This window comes from Thunnus albacares, chromosome 3, assembly GCF_914725855.1.
Source record: "Thunnus albacares chromosome 3, fThuAlb1.1, whole genome shotgun sequence".
Taxonomy (NCBI): domain Eukaryota; kingdom Metazoa; phylum Chordata; class Actinopteri; order Scombriformes; family Scombridae; genus Thunnus; species Thunnus albacares.
Window position 1 is genome coordinate 24,663,053 of NC_058108.1, and position 14,188 is coordinate 24,677,240.

General features: G+C 39.2%; 1 protein-coding gene across 3 annotated transcripts; it reads left to right on the plus strand.

Annotated features, from left to right (window-relative positions):
- The first annotated feature begins 1,760 nt into the window (after positions 1–1,760).
- On the plus strand, positions 1,761–13,501 carry mmaa (metabolism of cobalamin associated A). 3 transcript variants are annotated; one of them, XM_044347208.1, is made up of 7 exons: positions 1,761–1,862; positions 2,248–2,677; positions 4,109–4,231; positions 4,483–4,653; positions 5,934–6,019; positions 8,737–8,886; positions 12,392–13,501. In XM_044347208.1, the coding sequence occupies exons 2-7, from the start codon at positions 2,248–2,250 to the stop codon at positions 12,683–12,685; spliced, it is 1,254 nt and encodes a 417-aa protein (XP_044203143.1). In that variant the 5' UTR covers positions 1,761–1,862; the 3' UTR covers positions 12,686–13,501. The 3 variants fall into 3 exon arrangements, with proteins under 3 accessions (XP_044203143.1, XP_044203142.1, XP_044203144.1); XM_044347207.1 differs by having other exon boundaries at positions 1,767–1,855; XM_044347209.1 differs by lacking the exon at positions 1,761–1,862 and adding an exon at positions 1,908–1,973.
- The last annotated feature ends 687 nt before the right edge of the window (positions 13,502–14,188 follow it).

Below are 14,188 nucleotides of genomic sequence, written 5' to 3' on the forward strand. Positions count from 1 at the left end.
CCAATGTAAGTGATGGGGGACAAAATCCACAGTCCTACTTCTGTGCAAAAATGTATTTAAAAGTTCATTTGAAACAAATATGAAGCTTCAGCTGTCCAAATTAGTCAAATCAAGTGGATATCTTTCAAAGTTACAGTCGTTAGTATCAAATTCCCTCTTTCTGTTACCATCCTTCCTCTGCAGCTCAACAGGGAAAGAAAGGGAAGGAATTTTATACTAAAAAGACTAACTTTTGAGGACATCTGCTTGATTAAACCAACTCAGAGTGCTGAAGCCTCATATAGACTTCAGAAAAACTTTTAAATAAATATTTGCAAAAAACATGGACTGTGGATTCTGTCCCACATCACTTACAGTGTAAGCACAGGATGGGATCTTTTAATGACCAGTATTAGCAGGAGGAATGATTACAGCGAGAAAAACCTCTTGTCATGTACATATGGGCATCTCACTATTGTTTTAAGACACATAAAGATGTCTGTGTGTATACAGTTTTTGTGTATTCTTGTTGGCTGTACGTATTCTTATTTTATTTGGGGTTTTTTTGTTGTTGTTGTTGGCTTCTTTCTGTCTCACAAGACAATGGAATATGCGCCAAGGATTAGTCTGTGGTTGAGTTGCAGCACCTGCTGTGGCTGAACAGCCCAATTCTCCAGTGGCGGTCTCTGTTGCAGTTTCTCCAGGTGTAGTCTGTGTCTGACTCTGCGGGTGCTGATTCTTCAGATTTGTTTTTACTGTAATATTTAAACTCTAACTTCTAGTGTTTTACTAAATATATGCTAATGTAGGCCTACGAATTTCTTATTGTTTTATTGTCTATAATATCCAAGAGCCTAACAAGTTCTTAACAATTACACCGTTTGAGTGTAATTGTTTAAGTAGCTTTGACTATGAAAGGCCTCTCTAAAAAAAAAAAAGCTTCATGTGTTTAAAGAATATAACCAATGAAACAATGAGGATAAACAAGTGTTGACAATTAGAAATTCAAAAAGCATGATAAAGTCAAACTGTACACCAAACATTCATTAACGTTACAAGAACCAATTCTGGATTACCTACTGGGCAAAGCATACCAGACACCCCCGAAGGCCCCAGAAGGCAGGTTTACTGTGTGGCAGTTGTGTTGTGGTAATTTGATTAACTGTAATGTTGTTTGGAAATACAGAAATATGCACCACTAAAGCACAATGTCAACTGACACAATAATGACCTTGACAACTGGGTCCTACTTTATTACCCCATCTTGAAGCCCTTTGTTGATATATAGCTTTAAGACCTGAATTATTTAAAATTGTTTTGCATGGTGCATATTCCTAAATTAATTTGTGTTAAACTTCCACACAGCCAACCCAAGGCTATGTAATATTACTATATAGGAATGTGAGAGTTAACAGGGGCCCAACTGCTCATCTTTGGACAAAAAGTCAGTGTAAATGTTCAATGAGGGAAAGCACACATTGGCTACCCGCAAATAGACTACAATTTAGCAATTTGAGAAACACAACAAAATATCATCAAGCATTCAAAGGAGCCAGCTTGTTTTTTTCAGATGTGATGCAAAAATTGACCTCTGCTGCCATCTGCTGGCTGAAGTTGTCCACTGTCATCAATTTGTTTTTATTTGCGGCGTTCATTTTATCCACATCTTGTAATATTGAGTTTATTTTACATGTTTGATATATGCCGTTACGTTTTGTTCATATCTTTATTTTTAGAGTTTAGAAGATATTTTTTTTATTGTGTAAATGTATGACGGAAGTATTTGTGGGGGGCGGTGCCATACGTCAGCGGAAACAGGAAGAGAATGAATGAAACAACCGTGGACCATGTAACCTGTAACACCTCCGTTCAGCTGGTACGAGGTCAGCGTGAATTGTCGTTTCAAACTTCATTAACATTTTTGTCTAAATTGTTTATTAGGTTTATCTTTGACAACTGTATACACTTACAGTACGGGCTAACATTGCATTGACGTAAGTTAACGGCGGCGGTAACGTTCAGTGGAACGTAGTAACCGTTAAAACGGTCAACGGCAAGTTTTGTAACTTTGCTGTTAGTGTTTAGTTTTGTCGCCGCTAACAATGAATGTTTTAGCTTGAAAGACGGTCAAATCCAAGGCCCAAAAGAGGCTTTAATAGGCTGTCTTCCTTTTTGTCCGTTACCTAAATCCTAAAACATTGTAGCTAGCGTAAATGAGTTTAAACAATCACAATTGCCTCACTGTTTTTCTCCTGTTTATCCTCCTAGATGCCCCTTATGTACCACAAGATGGGGCGGTTTAGCTTCTCTCTCCTCCGCCACATCACCTCCCTTCCCTCTTCACTCACTGTCCCTTCAGCCACCAGGACATGCTGCCTCCATCAACGGGTCTTCACTGGTTCCTACCCCTGTCACCAGAGTACAGTCCCGGGTCACAGCTGCCAGCACAGGAGAGGTGTGAGCACAGCCCTCAGCCAGCACATACAGGACCTGAGTGGGCCTGAGCAGAGGCTGCTGAATAAACTGTATGAGGGGCTGATAGGAGGACAGCGGGCATCTCTGGCCGAGTCCATCACCCTGGTGGAAACCCAGCATCCCAGGAAGAAAGAACTGGCCCAGGTGCTGCTGCAGAGGGTGCTGGCCTACAGGAGGGAGCAGGAGAGTCGTAACGGGGGGAAGCCGGTGGCCTTTAGAGTAGGTGTGTGGTCTGGGTTTCTGTATTCATCTGGGTTTGAGAGAGAAGACAAGGCCAAGGGAAAGATATTTCATTATGTGTGAACTGGGGATGTTTTTCTTCCCTTAAATATCCCTCCCAGACATATATTAAGACATGTAGAAATACTCTGTTTGGAGCAATAATATTGTCTGGTATTGAAATCCTTAAAAAGGCATCCACTCCTTCTCCCTCATTAAAAATTCCAGAATCTATGAATGTGCAAATATATTTCATTTCATAAGTTGAACTGCTGGACACAAGATGTCTCCTACTTCACTGAAAAGTCAGTTCTCAGTGTGTGTGCACTGGAGGCTTCAAGTTTCCACATCACACTTGTATAAGTTGAATACTGGACCGGAATTGGCTTTAAAGGACCAGTGTGTAAGATTTAGCGGCAACTAGCGGTGAGGTTGCAGATTGCAACCAACAGAATCCCTCCTTCACTCCCCCTCCTTTTCCAAGCGTGCAGCAGAATCATTGACTATATATCAATATAGATGTCATGACAGCTCCCCAAAAGTGAAACCAAAATATCTTGATTGCCTCCTGGTGGCTGGCTGCAGTATAGGTCCTGCCCCCTCTACGTTAGCAGACATGGGCCAATCTAAAAAGTCAGAGTACACGTCAAGTAAATGTTTCCCAAAGAAGTTTTCTTTTCATTTTATGTCATTGTTATCAAACTGATGCTTGTTAAAGTGCTTGTTTTTCTGATATGTTTGTTTTTAATTTGTTATTTAATGATATAAAAAGGGAGAGTGACATCGTGATTGACAGCTGTGACATCTGCACTCAAACCTCTGTCAGATGGGGGGACAGCTGATGGGTTGTGTCCCACAGGCCGTAATCCTGCTGCTTGACTCTACTACTAGACTCTGGCTCCAAATAATGTTACACAAGCAAGATGGCATCTCCTGGAAGGGAGATATTTTGGCTTCACTTTTGCATAGTGGTAGAGAGTGGAGACGCGTCATCCATACTTGTATACAGTCAATGAGGAGAACCTACAGTGGCCACGAAAAATGCGAAAGTCTCTCTCTAGAGCCAGTGTTTGGGTTGTCCATTCTGGGCTACTGTTTAAACATGTGAAATATGTGTTTATCAGACTGCATTGGTTATGATGCTGTTGGTACACATGGTATTTGATTTATTTGCCGCACAGGGCCATCAGTTCAAGTCGGCATAAGCAGCATGTTTGTGTTCTGATTTTAAATGGAGTAGAAATCCCCAAATATGGGCAACAGAAATTTGTTGAACTATAACATTACAAACCATACTGTATGATTGTGATTTTGCTGAAAGTAAATATATGATAATGTTGAATTATTGCCCAGCCCTATGTAAAAAAAAAAACCCAAAACAAAACAGTTTTTTGTGCCATTTGTTGCTGATTTGATCTCTTTGCTTATTTCTTAGGTCTGTCCGGTCCTCCAGGAGCAGGGAAGTCATCCTTCATCGAGGTTGTGGGGAAGATGTTAACAGGACGTGGACATAAAGTATCGGTGCTGGCTGTTGACCCGTCCTCCTGCACTACAGGAGGTAGCATCTGAGACACAGATCGTCAACATACGATACTGATGAACATTTGTTATTGGGATAATGGTGCTTTACAAAGCACAATGGGAAATTGTAATTTGTTTTGTAAAAAAAATATTTTATAGTTCTAGTGATTACTTAGCTGTCTATGTTCTGCTTAGGCTGAAATCATTGTACAATCAACAACAGCACTATAACTGCTAACAAATGTAATTTAATTTATGCTGCAAACTGGAACATCGCTCTTGTTGCAGGCTCTCTGTTGGGTGACAAGACTCGTATGACTGAACTCTCCAGGGACATGAATGCTTTCATCAGGCCATCGCCAGCCTCTGGAACACTTGGTGGAGTCACCAGAACAACCAACGAGGCCATTGTTCTCTGTGAAGGGGCAGGATATGACATTGTCCTTGTAGAGACTGTTGGTAAGACATGCTGGACTGATTTACATGTGTATCTCAAAATTAACTTTCACTACTGCTATATTTACTCAGCAGGCTCAAATTTTATTTTTAACCTCTTCCACTCCCTGAGGACGTTGATATTACAGTCTTTCAGAGGCTGTTGCGGGCTTAGTTTTAAAGTGATACTGGTATCATATGAAACTAGGCGACCTAAGGCATCCATTGGTACCAACTGTGTCATGCTAGTGGGATGGGGGCTTAATAACGCTCCAAAGTTAGGCTAAATTTTGGCAAGGGAAAAACTGGCATGGCCATTTTCAAAGGGGTCCCTTGACCTCTCACCTCAAGATATCAAATGAAAATATGTTCTATGGGTACCCACGAGTCTCTCAATTACAGACATGCCCACTTTATGCTAATCCCATGCAGTTTTTGGCAAATGCAATGCAGTTTTTTTGCTTGCAGTATGAATGTGTTATTTTTGCCTATTCTAAAAATGATGTATTTGAATATTTCTGCATACTGGAGTCCCTAAACAGACTTGGAATTGCATAAATTTGGTATGACTGGAAAGCTAAGACTCTTGTGTTCAATGAGCCCAATCGCATTAATGTGTGATGATGTTAGTCCCCATAGGAACCATTTCATTGTAGTGTGACCATTTTTTGAAACTTGACCTCACTGTATAAAATGAGCTATTGTGACCTTTAGGATAATCACAGCCTCATGAAACTTTACAACCACAAACTAGAGACCTAAGTATAAATGTAAGAAAAATGTTTTTCTACAACCCTCCAACTTTTTTTGCATTCATCAAAATAAGCCAAAACTAGTTTTAGCACTTCCTTAAGAAAAAAGAAAAAGTAAAACATTTACAAAATTTTGTTTTAAATTAGGAAGTATCTGATCAAATAATTAAGACATTAAGAGTAAGAATCTCAGCAAGTATGCATAGTAACTAATTCATTCATCTAATTCTAATTCACCAAAAACTTTGACCCAGAGGCTAAATTCGCCTTCACTGTGTTTGTGGAAGCTCATGATTATTCAAAAGCATTTATAAACATTTTTTACTTTTCTGTCATACTGATAAATCAGATTTGCCCTACACAGGCGAACCTGCACTGTAACTCTCTAAGATACATTAAAAGACGTAACAGTTAATTGTGGATTTATCACAGTTGTTTTTCTTAAGGTTTTTTGGTGGTCATTGATTTAGTATAATTTGTTGGAAAAGTCATCATCACATCTTGTCATATTGCTGGTCAGAAGTGACGGTTAAATCTGTCTTTCTTTTCCAGGTGTGGGTCAGTCAGAGTTTGCAGTGGCTGACATGGTTGACATGTTTGTGTTGCTGATTCCACCAGCAGGGGGCGATGAACTGCAGGTCAGTGAAAAACATCAGCAGCAACAAGCCCATCAGCTCCAGGGGTCTCATTTATAAAACAGTACATAGGATCCATACGAAAAGTGTACATGTGCACAAAAGGTGAAAATAGCGTGCACCAAAAAAAATCAGATTCATAAAACTACGCGTACGCACGAATGCACATATTTTTCCCTTTATAAATCACAATCCATCTCATATCCAGCCCTCTACGCGCCCACATGCAACCATGAATGGTCGACACAAAAGTATTCATGAATATTGATGTACATGTGTTTCTTTCACTGGACCAATAAGTCTCTCTGTCTTGAGAGGCCTGACCAATCAGTGTCGAGAGTCAGTGTATCGGCCCTCTTGCTTGTCACTTGTGCTCTGGCAGCTGCAGAGGAACAGCCATGAACTTCTACTGTTTTATTTCCCCCTTTTTGGACTTCTTGAAGTTATATGTTTAACCCAAAACAACCATATACAACTTCAATAAACATTCCTGTGGATTGTAAAGTCAGACAGTTCTGGTTAAGTTCTTACCACACCCTGCAGTGGGCCAGTTCCTAGTTTACCAGTTTTAAGTAGTTTTAACACCACACATTCAATATCTACAATACAATAAACACTGGATTCATTTATATTTACTCCAAAATTCCAGCATACAGGTGATTCTCTAATTTACACAATCCATATATGAGTGCAGGTGGTGAAGATGTGCCGATGAGGTGACTGGAGGAGGCAGAGTGTGTGTGGCAGCGGCTGTGGTGTCTCCAGTGCGCTCTGTGCGTCTGACAGCACAGTCAAGTGTTCACTGTTGTGATTTTACACACAAAAACTAAATGACAACTAAAATTATATGATACTTAGGTGATATATGCACAGTATTAGAAGATATTATTAGAAATTTAATAGCGCTCTGTTCTGCAATTGTTTTTAAGTTACGTTTGTTTAAGTTAAGTTATTTGATGTCATCTTGGATTTCTACAACTATATATATTCACACTTTTGGGGAATGACAAGCCAGACTTTCCAGAATCCTGCCACCTGCCACATCCTGACATCATTCATTTCAGCAGCAGCTGCTCCACAGCTGACCCTCTCCCCCGTTCTTTGGGGGTGAAGGGGATGTGATGGTGAGACAGTGCTGATGAAATGTTGAGCGGACTTTGATTTAAGATTTGAGTTGGCTTATATCTTTTCAAATTGAAAGGTGCTTATGGAGTAGTTATGGCTCACTACAAGTGCAAGTACAGATAACACTGCTGGTTTGAATGTTTATGATAACGTGGATCTATAGTTAACGTTTGATACGAAGTGAAATTAAATGTGTGTGAGGATCATTATACAGCTTGACTTCAATTCACCACCTCACCATCTGTGTCCAATTTCTCCTGTCTTCAGAATGTTTTTGCACATGGGTCAGAGTATATGTTCAGGTGCGCACCCATCAAGTTTTTTATAGATTACAACTTTTGTGTGGGGAGTGACGTATACCTCTTTCAAGCCCTGTTATGTGCGTACGCAACTGTTAAAAATGAGGCCGCAGATCTCATTGCATCTATTTGGAACTGGAAGGAGATTATTAGATGTGCTTTGTTTAATAATGCTCAAGTCTTATCTGGCAGGTTAGGTTGTTGGTTCTAACAGTGGTTAGAACAAAACTACATTTAATGCAGTTTACTGTAAATTATTCCTTGTTACTTTGCTCCTGTTGTCCTTAGTATATCCTGTAATTAGGTCTGGGCATATAGGAGCAGTACATTATGCAAACTTCAGATTTGTTTATTTCTGCACAATCTAGTTGTTAGTTTGAGTTTACGAAGTAAAAACTAATTTTGATTTCTCCTTCTACTTTCTTACATTACAGATTCACTCAGAGTAAACTGATGTCCTAATCTTCATTTTTTAACTACATAAATTTATATTCACAAAGAAAGAACTGATATCTAGAAATACAAGTATATACAAGTATTCATGCATGTAAACATAAGTATGTTGGCAAAATGTATTAATTAATTAATTAGTTAAATGAATCACCTAATTAGCCTAACTCATTATGATTAATATTATGGTGATTTATAGTGGTGCATTAGACAGCACAAGTGGTATTTGTTTGAATTATTTTGATTAAATCTTAAATGAAACATATTGCTATAGAAACATTAAAATTAATCATACTAATACACAAACAATAAACCTTTTTTTAGATTGCAAGCACAGTATCCTCAACAACACAGACAATTACACTAGTTTAAATTATATCCTGCAGGTCACAACACCATGTGACATATAGATGTTCAATTGCACTGAGATTCGACATACTGCGTGACTCAAGTGTGCCCCATCTTAATAGAAAGCAGCACAAGCATTGACAGCTGTAGTTATAGTTGAAGTAGCTACTTTACTGGATACAAAAACCTGAACTGAAACTGCATTTCAACAGGTGAAAGGCACTTTTTAGGATTACTTTTTTATATGAGCTCAATTACTTTCTTTGTTTGCATCAGACAGAAGCTGACGTCAGTGAGGGATGGGTACAAAGTAACAATAACAGATTGTATTGCTTCCTGCTTTATAGTAAACTGGCAGCAGCAGCCAACCATCACTCCATCCATCCATCTCTCTCCAGGCAGATCCCTCAGCAGATTAGACGTCTAGACATCAGATTTATTTACAGTGTTTTGAGAAGTTAATTAGCCCCCCTCCCTAATGCCAAAATCTTTCTCCAGGGTATCAAGAGGGGCATCATCGAGAGGGCCGATTTGGTGGTGGTGACGAAATCGGATGGAGACCTGGTGGTGCCGGCCAGAAGGATCCAGACTGAATACACCAGCGCACTCAAGCTGCTCAGGAGAAGCTCCAAGTCCTGGAACCCAAAGGTGTGTGTATGTGTGTAAGATAATGACTGTGTGTGTGTGTGTGTGTGTGTATAGATGGCGTGATGAGAGAGAAAGCCAGAAATAGAATGATTAGGACTTCAAAAAATAAAAAAAATAAAAAAGATAATTGACAAATGTTCAACATTTGACCCATTGGGCAGCCACAGAGCAAGTATTACTACTCCGTGGACCCAACAAGACATCCCACAGAGAGGTCAGCTAACCCAGGAGTAGGGAGGGGGAGGAGGATGATAATGATGATGATGGTGATGATGTCATAGCATTATGGTTCCAGTACTGCAGTGTCTCACCCCTCCCCGCACATCCCAGCTCACCCGCCTGCCTGCCTGCCTGCCTGCCTGCCTGCCTGCCTGGCCTTGTCCCTTTGTTTTCCCAGCCCAATGCAGCATCTGCCCACTGGGCAAGCTGCCAGGCAACACCCCCATCCCCACCTTCCCATCCCCACCTCCCCCCACCGCTGCTCTGAATACTCAGCTGCTGCGTCATGCATTTTGCTTATTAGAAGCCCCAACACTCACATTAAAGCTGATAGGCTGCTCTCATAGTCTCCCTCTCTGTATTACCTTTGCTATCCTGCCCTTTTTTGCGTCTGTCTGTTTGGCCTAAAGTACCGTAATCTGTGATTTATGCTCGCATTGTCTCTCGTCTTCAACAGTCTGCCTTTTGTCTTCCTCGCTCTGCATGAAAACATAAATGACACTTTTACTAACAATCTGCAGATCATTTTCTCAATTAACAGATTAATCATTCGGCTGATAAAATGTCAGAAATGTCTATCAAAATATCTATCAAGAATTCCTCTTCAAATACTTTGTTTTATTTGACCAACAGTGCAAAATCCAAAGAGATTGATTTTACAATGACTTAAAACTTAGAAAAGTCTCACATCATCACATTTGAAGCACAGATTGTTTGGGGTTTTTTCTTAAAAAAAACCATCTCCTCCTCTTCTCTGGCTTGAATTGTAACTCATCTGTAAGTCACTTTTGATAAAAACCACTGCCAATGAATAAATATACATGTTTAAAAAAACCCTAGAAGGGATTAATTTGTTACCAAAATAGTTTGCTTTTTGTCAGTCGACTAATTGTTTCAGCTTTACCAACAATATGGATCCTCAGTTATCAATGTCATTTACCCGTCACCAATCATCAAAGTTAACCTTGAGTATGAGTAGTTCTTTATTCATGTCTTGGTCTTAAAGTGGCACTTTACAATTTTACATGTCAAAGTGTATTTAGGGTAATACTACTCAGCTTGTGAAAACAGTGGAGTAGTGTCCGTGACACTGAAGGTACTGAGAAAATTACTCAATAGATATCACTTTTACTCAATTAAAATCTCACATCAAGACTTATTTATTCTCAAAGGGATTTTTAAGATGTTTCATCTCCCAGAAGGTTCAGGTAAGGCAATATGTATTTTGTTTTTTTTACTTACCCTTTAAAAGAAGATAATTAGCGAACATGCAGTTCAGTTAGTCTCTCAAAGTTTGATTTCCTGTTTTTGCATCAGATTTGAATCCAGTCCTTGTAAAGTGATTATCTTCATGATGTAATTAGATGATTCATAATTGGCTGTTGATCACAGGCCTCCAATATTTACCCAGCTGTCAAATTCAACTTTGCCAATTGCCAGTTGATGCAAATTATCTCCCAATGATACGTGTAATTTCATTACACTGCCTGGAGATTGTGAAGGATCTGTGAGATTTATTTTACATCAACACTGTAGTCCTATCTCTAGCACTTCCTCTAAACTCCCCTTGCTCCTCTTTATTCACAGCGTGTAATGAAGTGATAAATAACAGAAGGTTAACTGTTATATAAGCAATTTCATGAGTCCTAAATGCACATCTGACTGCCCTAACTTTTTTTTTTATTCCTTTTAATCTGAGGCACTTTCACTTTTGTGTCTGCTTTGAGTTTGAACATTACCCTGAATTTCATCATGTGCTCTTGAATCTGCAGCAAGCTCAGAAAAGAGACATGAAGTCACTTATTGAAGTACTAAACACATAAAGTGACATTTATCCCCAGGATGCTTGTGTGAACAAGGTGTTATACCCACACTGTTTGTGAAGTGACATGACAGCTTCTTTCAGGACTGAGGTGCACTGCAGATAATTCTTAAATATATTAAAGTCCCATAGAAAGGAAAAGGAAAAGCAACTCTAGAATTAAGTGCTACAGATTACATTGAAACAAATATTTTATTTATTTTTAAAAATGGTTTAATGCACGGAGACATGGTGTATGTCAAAGGTTTTTTTTAGAGAAGAAACCCACACAGTTTGTCATGTGATGTTTGACGTATTTATTTCAATAGTTGTGTTCAACTTATGATCATTATGATTATTGATTCATTAAGGATCTATCAATTATTTTCTCAATTAATCATTGAATCATTTGGTCTGTAGAATGCCACCAAAAAATTTGCATCATGAGTCCGAGGTGACGTTGTCAAATGTCAAAAGATATATAATTTACCATCATAGAAGATGAAGAAAATCAAAACTATTCACTTTGCCAGTTGTCCAGGAATGATAGGAACATACATTTTAGAGTGGAGGGGGCTTAAAAGGATAATTAAACCATTAATCATTATCAAAATAGCCGGCTTTAATTTACTAGCAATTAGTCATTTCAGGTCTAGTTTATTTTTTTATTTATTGAAGACGATGTGCATCAATTAACACTGACATTAAAAACATGAATGTGAGTGTGAACAAACCCTAGTTTGTACCCGTATTCACTACTCAACTAAAGCATTTTACATAGTGAAGTTGGAATGAAAATAAGTAGAAAAAAATGTAATGCAGCACTTTGTTCTCTCTTGAACAAGTATAAAACACCAGATCACTCATGAGTAAGTCTTTATTTTAAGATTTTCGTGGCATTTTTGCCTTCATTGGACAACTGACAGTACAGACGGGAAAAAGGGGAGAAAGAGGGGGGTTATGACATGGAACAGAGGTCCGCGGCTGGAATTGTACCAGGGAGGCTGTGGTTATGTGTCATGTGTCACCAGGACAATTTTAACCACATTTTAAATTTTTTTGTATTTCAAAAATGCTCTTTGCAGTTCACTTCATTATTTACAAGGGTTTGTTTTTGCTGCTCATGTAGAGGTTTGCTGCTCTCACAGAAAAGTCCAATTTTTCCTGAATGTGAATAGGACAATACTGTCACCTCTCCTCTGGCAGCTGCTGTTGTTTTCCTTAAGGGTAAAGGGTCCATGAGTTAAATGAAGTGGCTCAAAGGAGGATTCCCATTCCACACTGATCTTAAATATGAGACAGAAGTACATATACCATTTAAAACTTTTCATAATGATATAAGTATAGCAGACGGAACATCTTTCGGTGCCTTGGTGACACCTTCGGGCTAAAAAGTTGCCCAGAGAGCAGCCTGGTTGGTGGAAAAAAAGACGTTTTGAATTCACACATGCATCCCGCACCCCTCCCCCCTAACTCCCTCCTCAGGTTGTGCGCGCCTCCTCTCACACCGGTGAGGGCATCCCAGAGCTCTGGGCCAAGATGGAGTCATACCGGGAAGCCATGTTGGCCAGTGGTGACCTACAGGGCCGGCGGAGGGCCCAGCAGAAGGTTTGGATGTGGAGTTTGATCCAGGAGAACGTCCTCTCCCATTTCCAGAATCACCCCAGTGTCAGAGAAGCTCTACCACACCTCGAGGAGAGGGTGACTAGAGGAGCCATCTCCCCTGGCCTGGCTTCTGATCTGCTTCTCAAAGCCTTCGTATCATCATCGTCATCATAGTTATCACTGGGACTGCTCTTTTGGAGGAGGATGGATGGACGCCTTGTTGCTGATCAGGGCCACTTGGTGCCAAATAAAGCAGGACAGAGTGAGAATCTGTGACCTTGATTCTGTGGTTTGTGCAAAAGGAAGCAGTCTTGCTCTTTTTACACTGAATCTGAAATTCAAATTACCTAAGATAGAAGTCACCCCTCCACAGAAGCTCCAGCCTGCTTTTATCCAAATCAGGACAGGGCAATTGTCACTTCTCTCCTACAGCTTCAGGACACATTCACATTTGGACTGTAGAGATCGAAATTAAACTTTTCAATTGTGAGGAAGTCGTCAAACATTGCTGTGAGATTTGAAATGTTTTGCTGTCAGCAGTTTGTTATTCTAAAGCAGACATTGGGACTGTCCTCTTGGACAAGAACACCGCAGACAATCATGAACAGTTTTAGAGTGATAAGCTCAAAACATCGGAAGGATTGTAAAGTCCACGTTGTTACACTTTGAAAATGGTTTGCACAATACCCATCACTTTTACTTCAAGGGTCATTAGAGGGTGAAGCTGTGACATGTTCATATCATAAATATTGACAAATTACTGTAGTTGGAGTATGATCGGTGGTGAGCAGTTTTCACTGGCACTTCTGCCCACCACTCACACTCATGGATTATTAATACACACTACTTTTAACTCAAAAGGAAAAGTGGTAATGGGAGGAACAGGTTAAGAGAAGTAGGGTTTATATGGTCTCTTATTCTTGTTTCTCTTGTTAAACTGCTATGGACATTGCTCTAATAACAAATAAAAATTTTCCTTGGAAAAGCAAATGGACTTTGAAAGTTTGTTTTATCTTCTCTTTTTGTTTCTGAGTGGAATAATTAAAATATAAAATATAAAAAGAATGATATGATTCAGAAATGTAAGTGGATAAGTGAATAACATTAAATCTGTCAGTACAGTTGGCTGGGATTTTCTCTCGCCTTGTGTTTGCCTATGATATGAAAAAGAGGGAGTGATTAATGTAACCTCTATGAATATTGGTCCAGAGATTTGTCAAAGATGTAATAAAAATTTTTTCTCATTCTGGAGCCAGAAATGTCGGTGCTACGTATCCTCAGACTGAGTCAGCCGCACGGTTGCTTCTAATCCAGGCAAAATATTAAAAAAATATTTTCAGGATTTATTTCATAATGCACTGCACTCCTGGACACCACCAGAGATCAAAAGGCAAAGCCACACACTCATAACTGCTGTGCAGCTACTTTATTAATTTAAACAGAGAGACTGCTGTCTTAAGGGTAAAGTAGAGTCCACTATCATTGACTGTGCTTGTATAATCTACAGGAGGGGGATTTCCCAAATCACAGAAATCACATATATTATGAGAATATCCTGCTTAAAATATCGGCAATCATGAATTAATCTGTCAAATCTTTTTTCAATTAATCAGTTTATCATTCAGTCTATAAAATGTCAGGAAATGTCTATAATATATATTGTACAATATAAAATAA

Coding starts and splice junctions, on each gene's coding strand:
- mmaa (XM_044347207.1), top strand. CDS start 1,805: ATGAATGAAACAACCGTGGACCATGTAACCTGTAACACCTCCGTTCAG. Junction 1,856..2,247: donor GTAACACCTCCGTTCAGCTG/GTACGAGGTCAG, acceptor TTATCCTCCTAG/ATGCCCCTTATGTACCACAA. Junction 2,678..4,108: donor GCCGGTGGCCTTTAGAGTAG/GTGTGTGGTCTG, acceptor CTTATTTCTTAG/GTCTGTCCGGTCCTCCAGGA.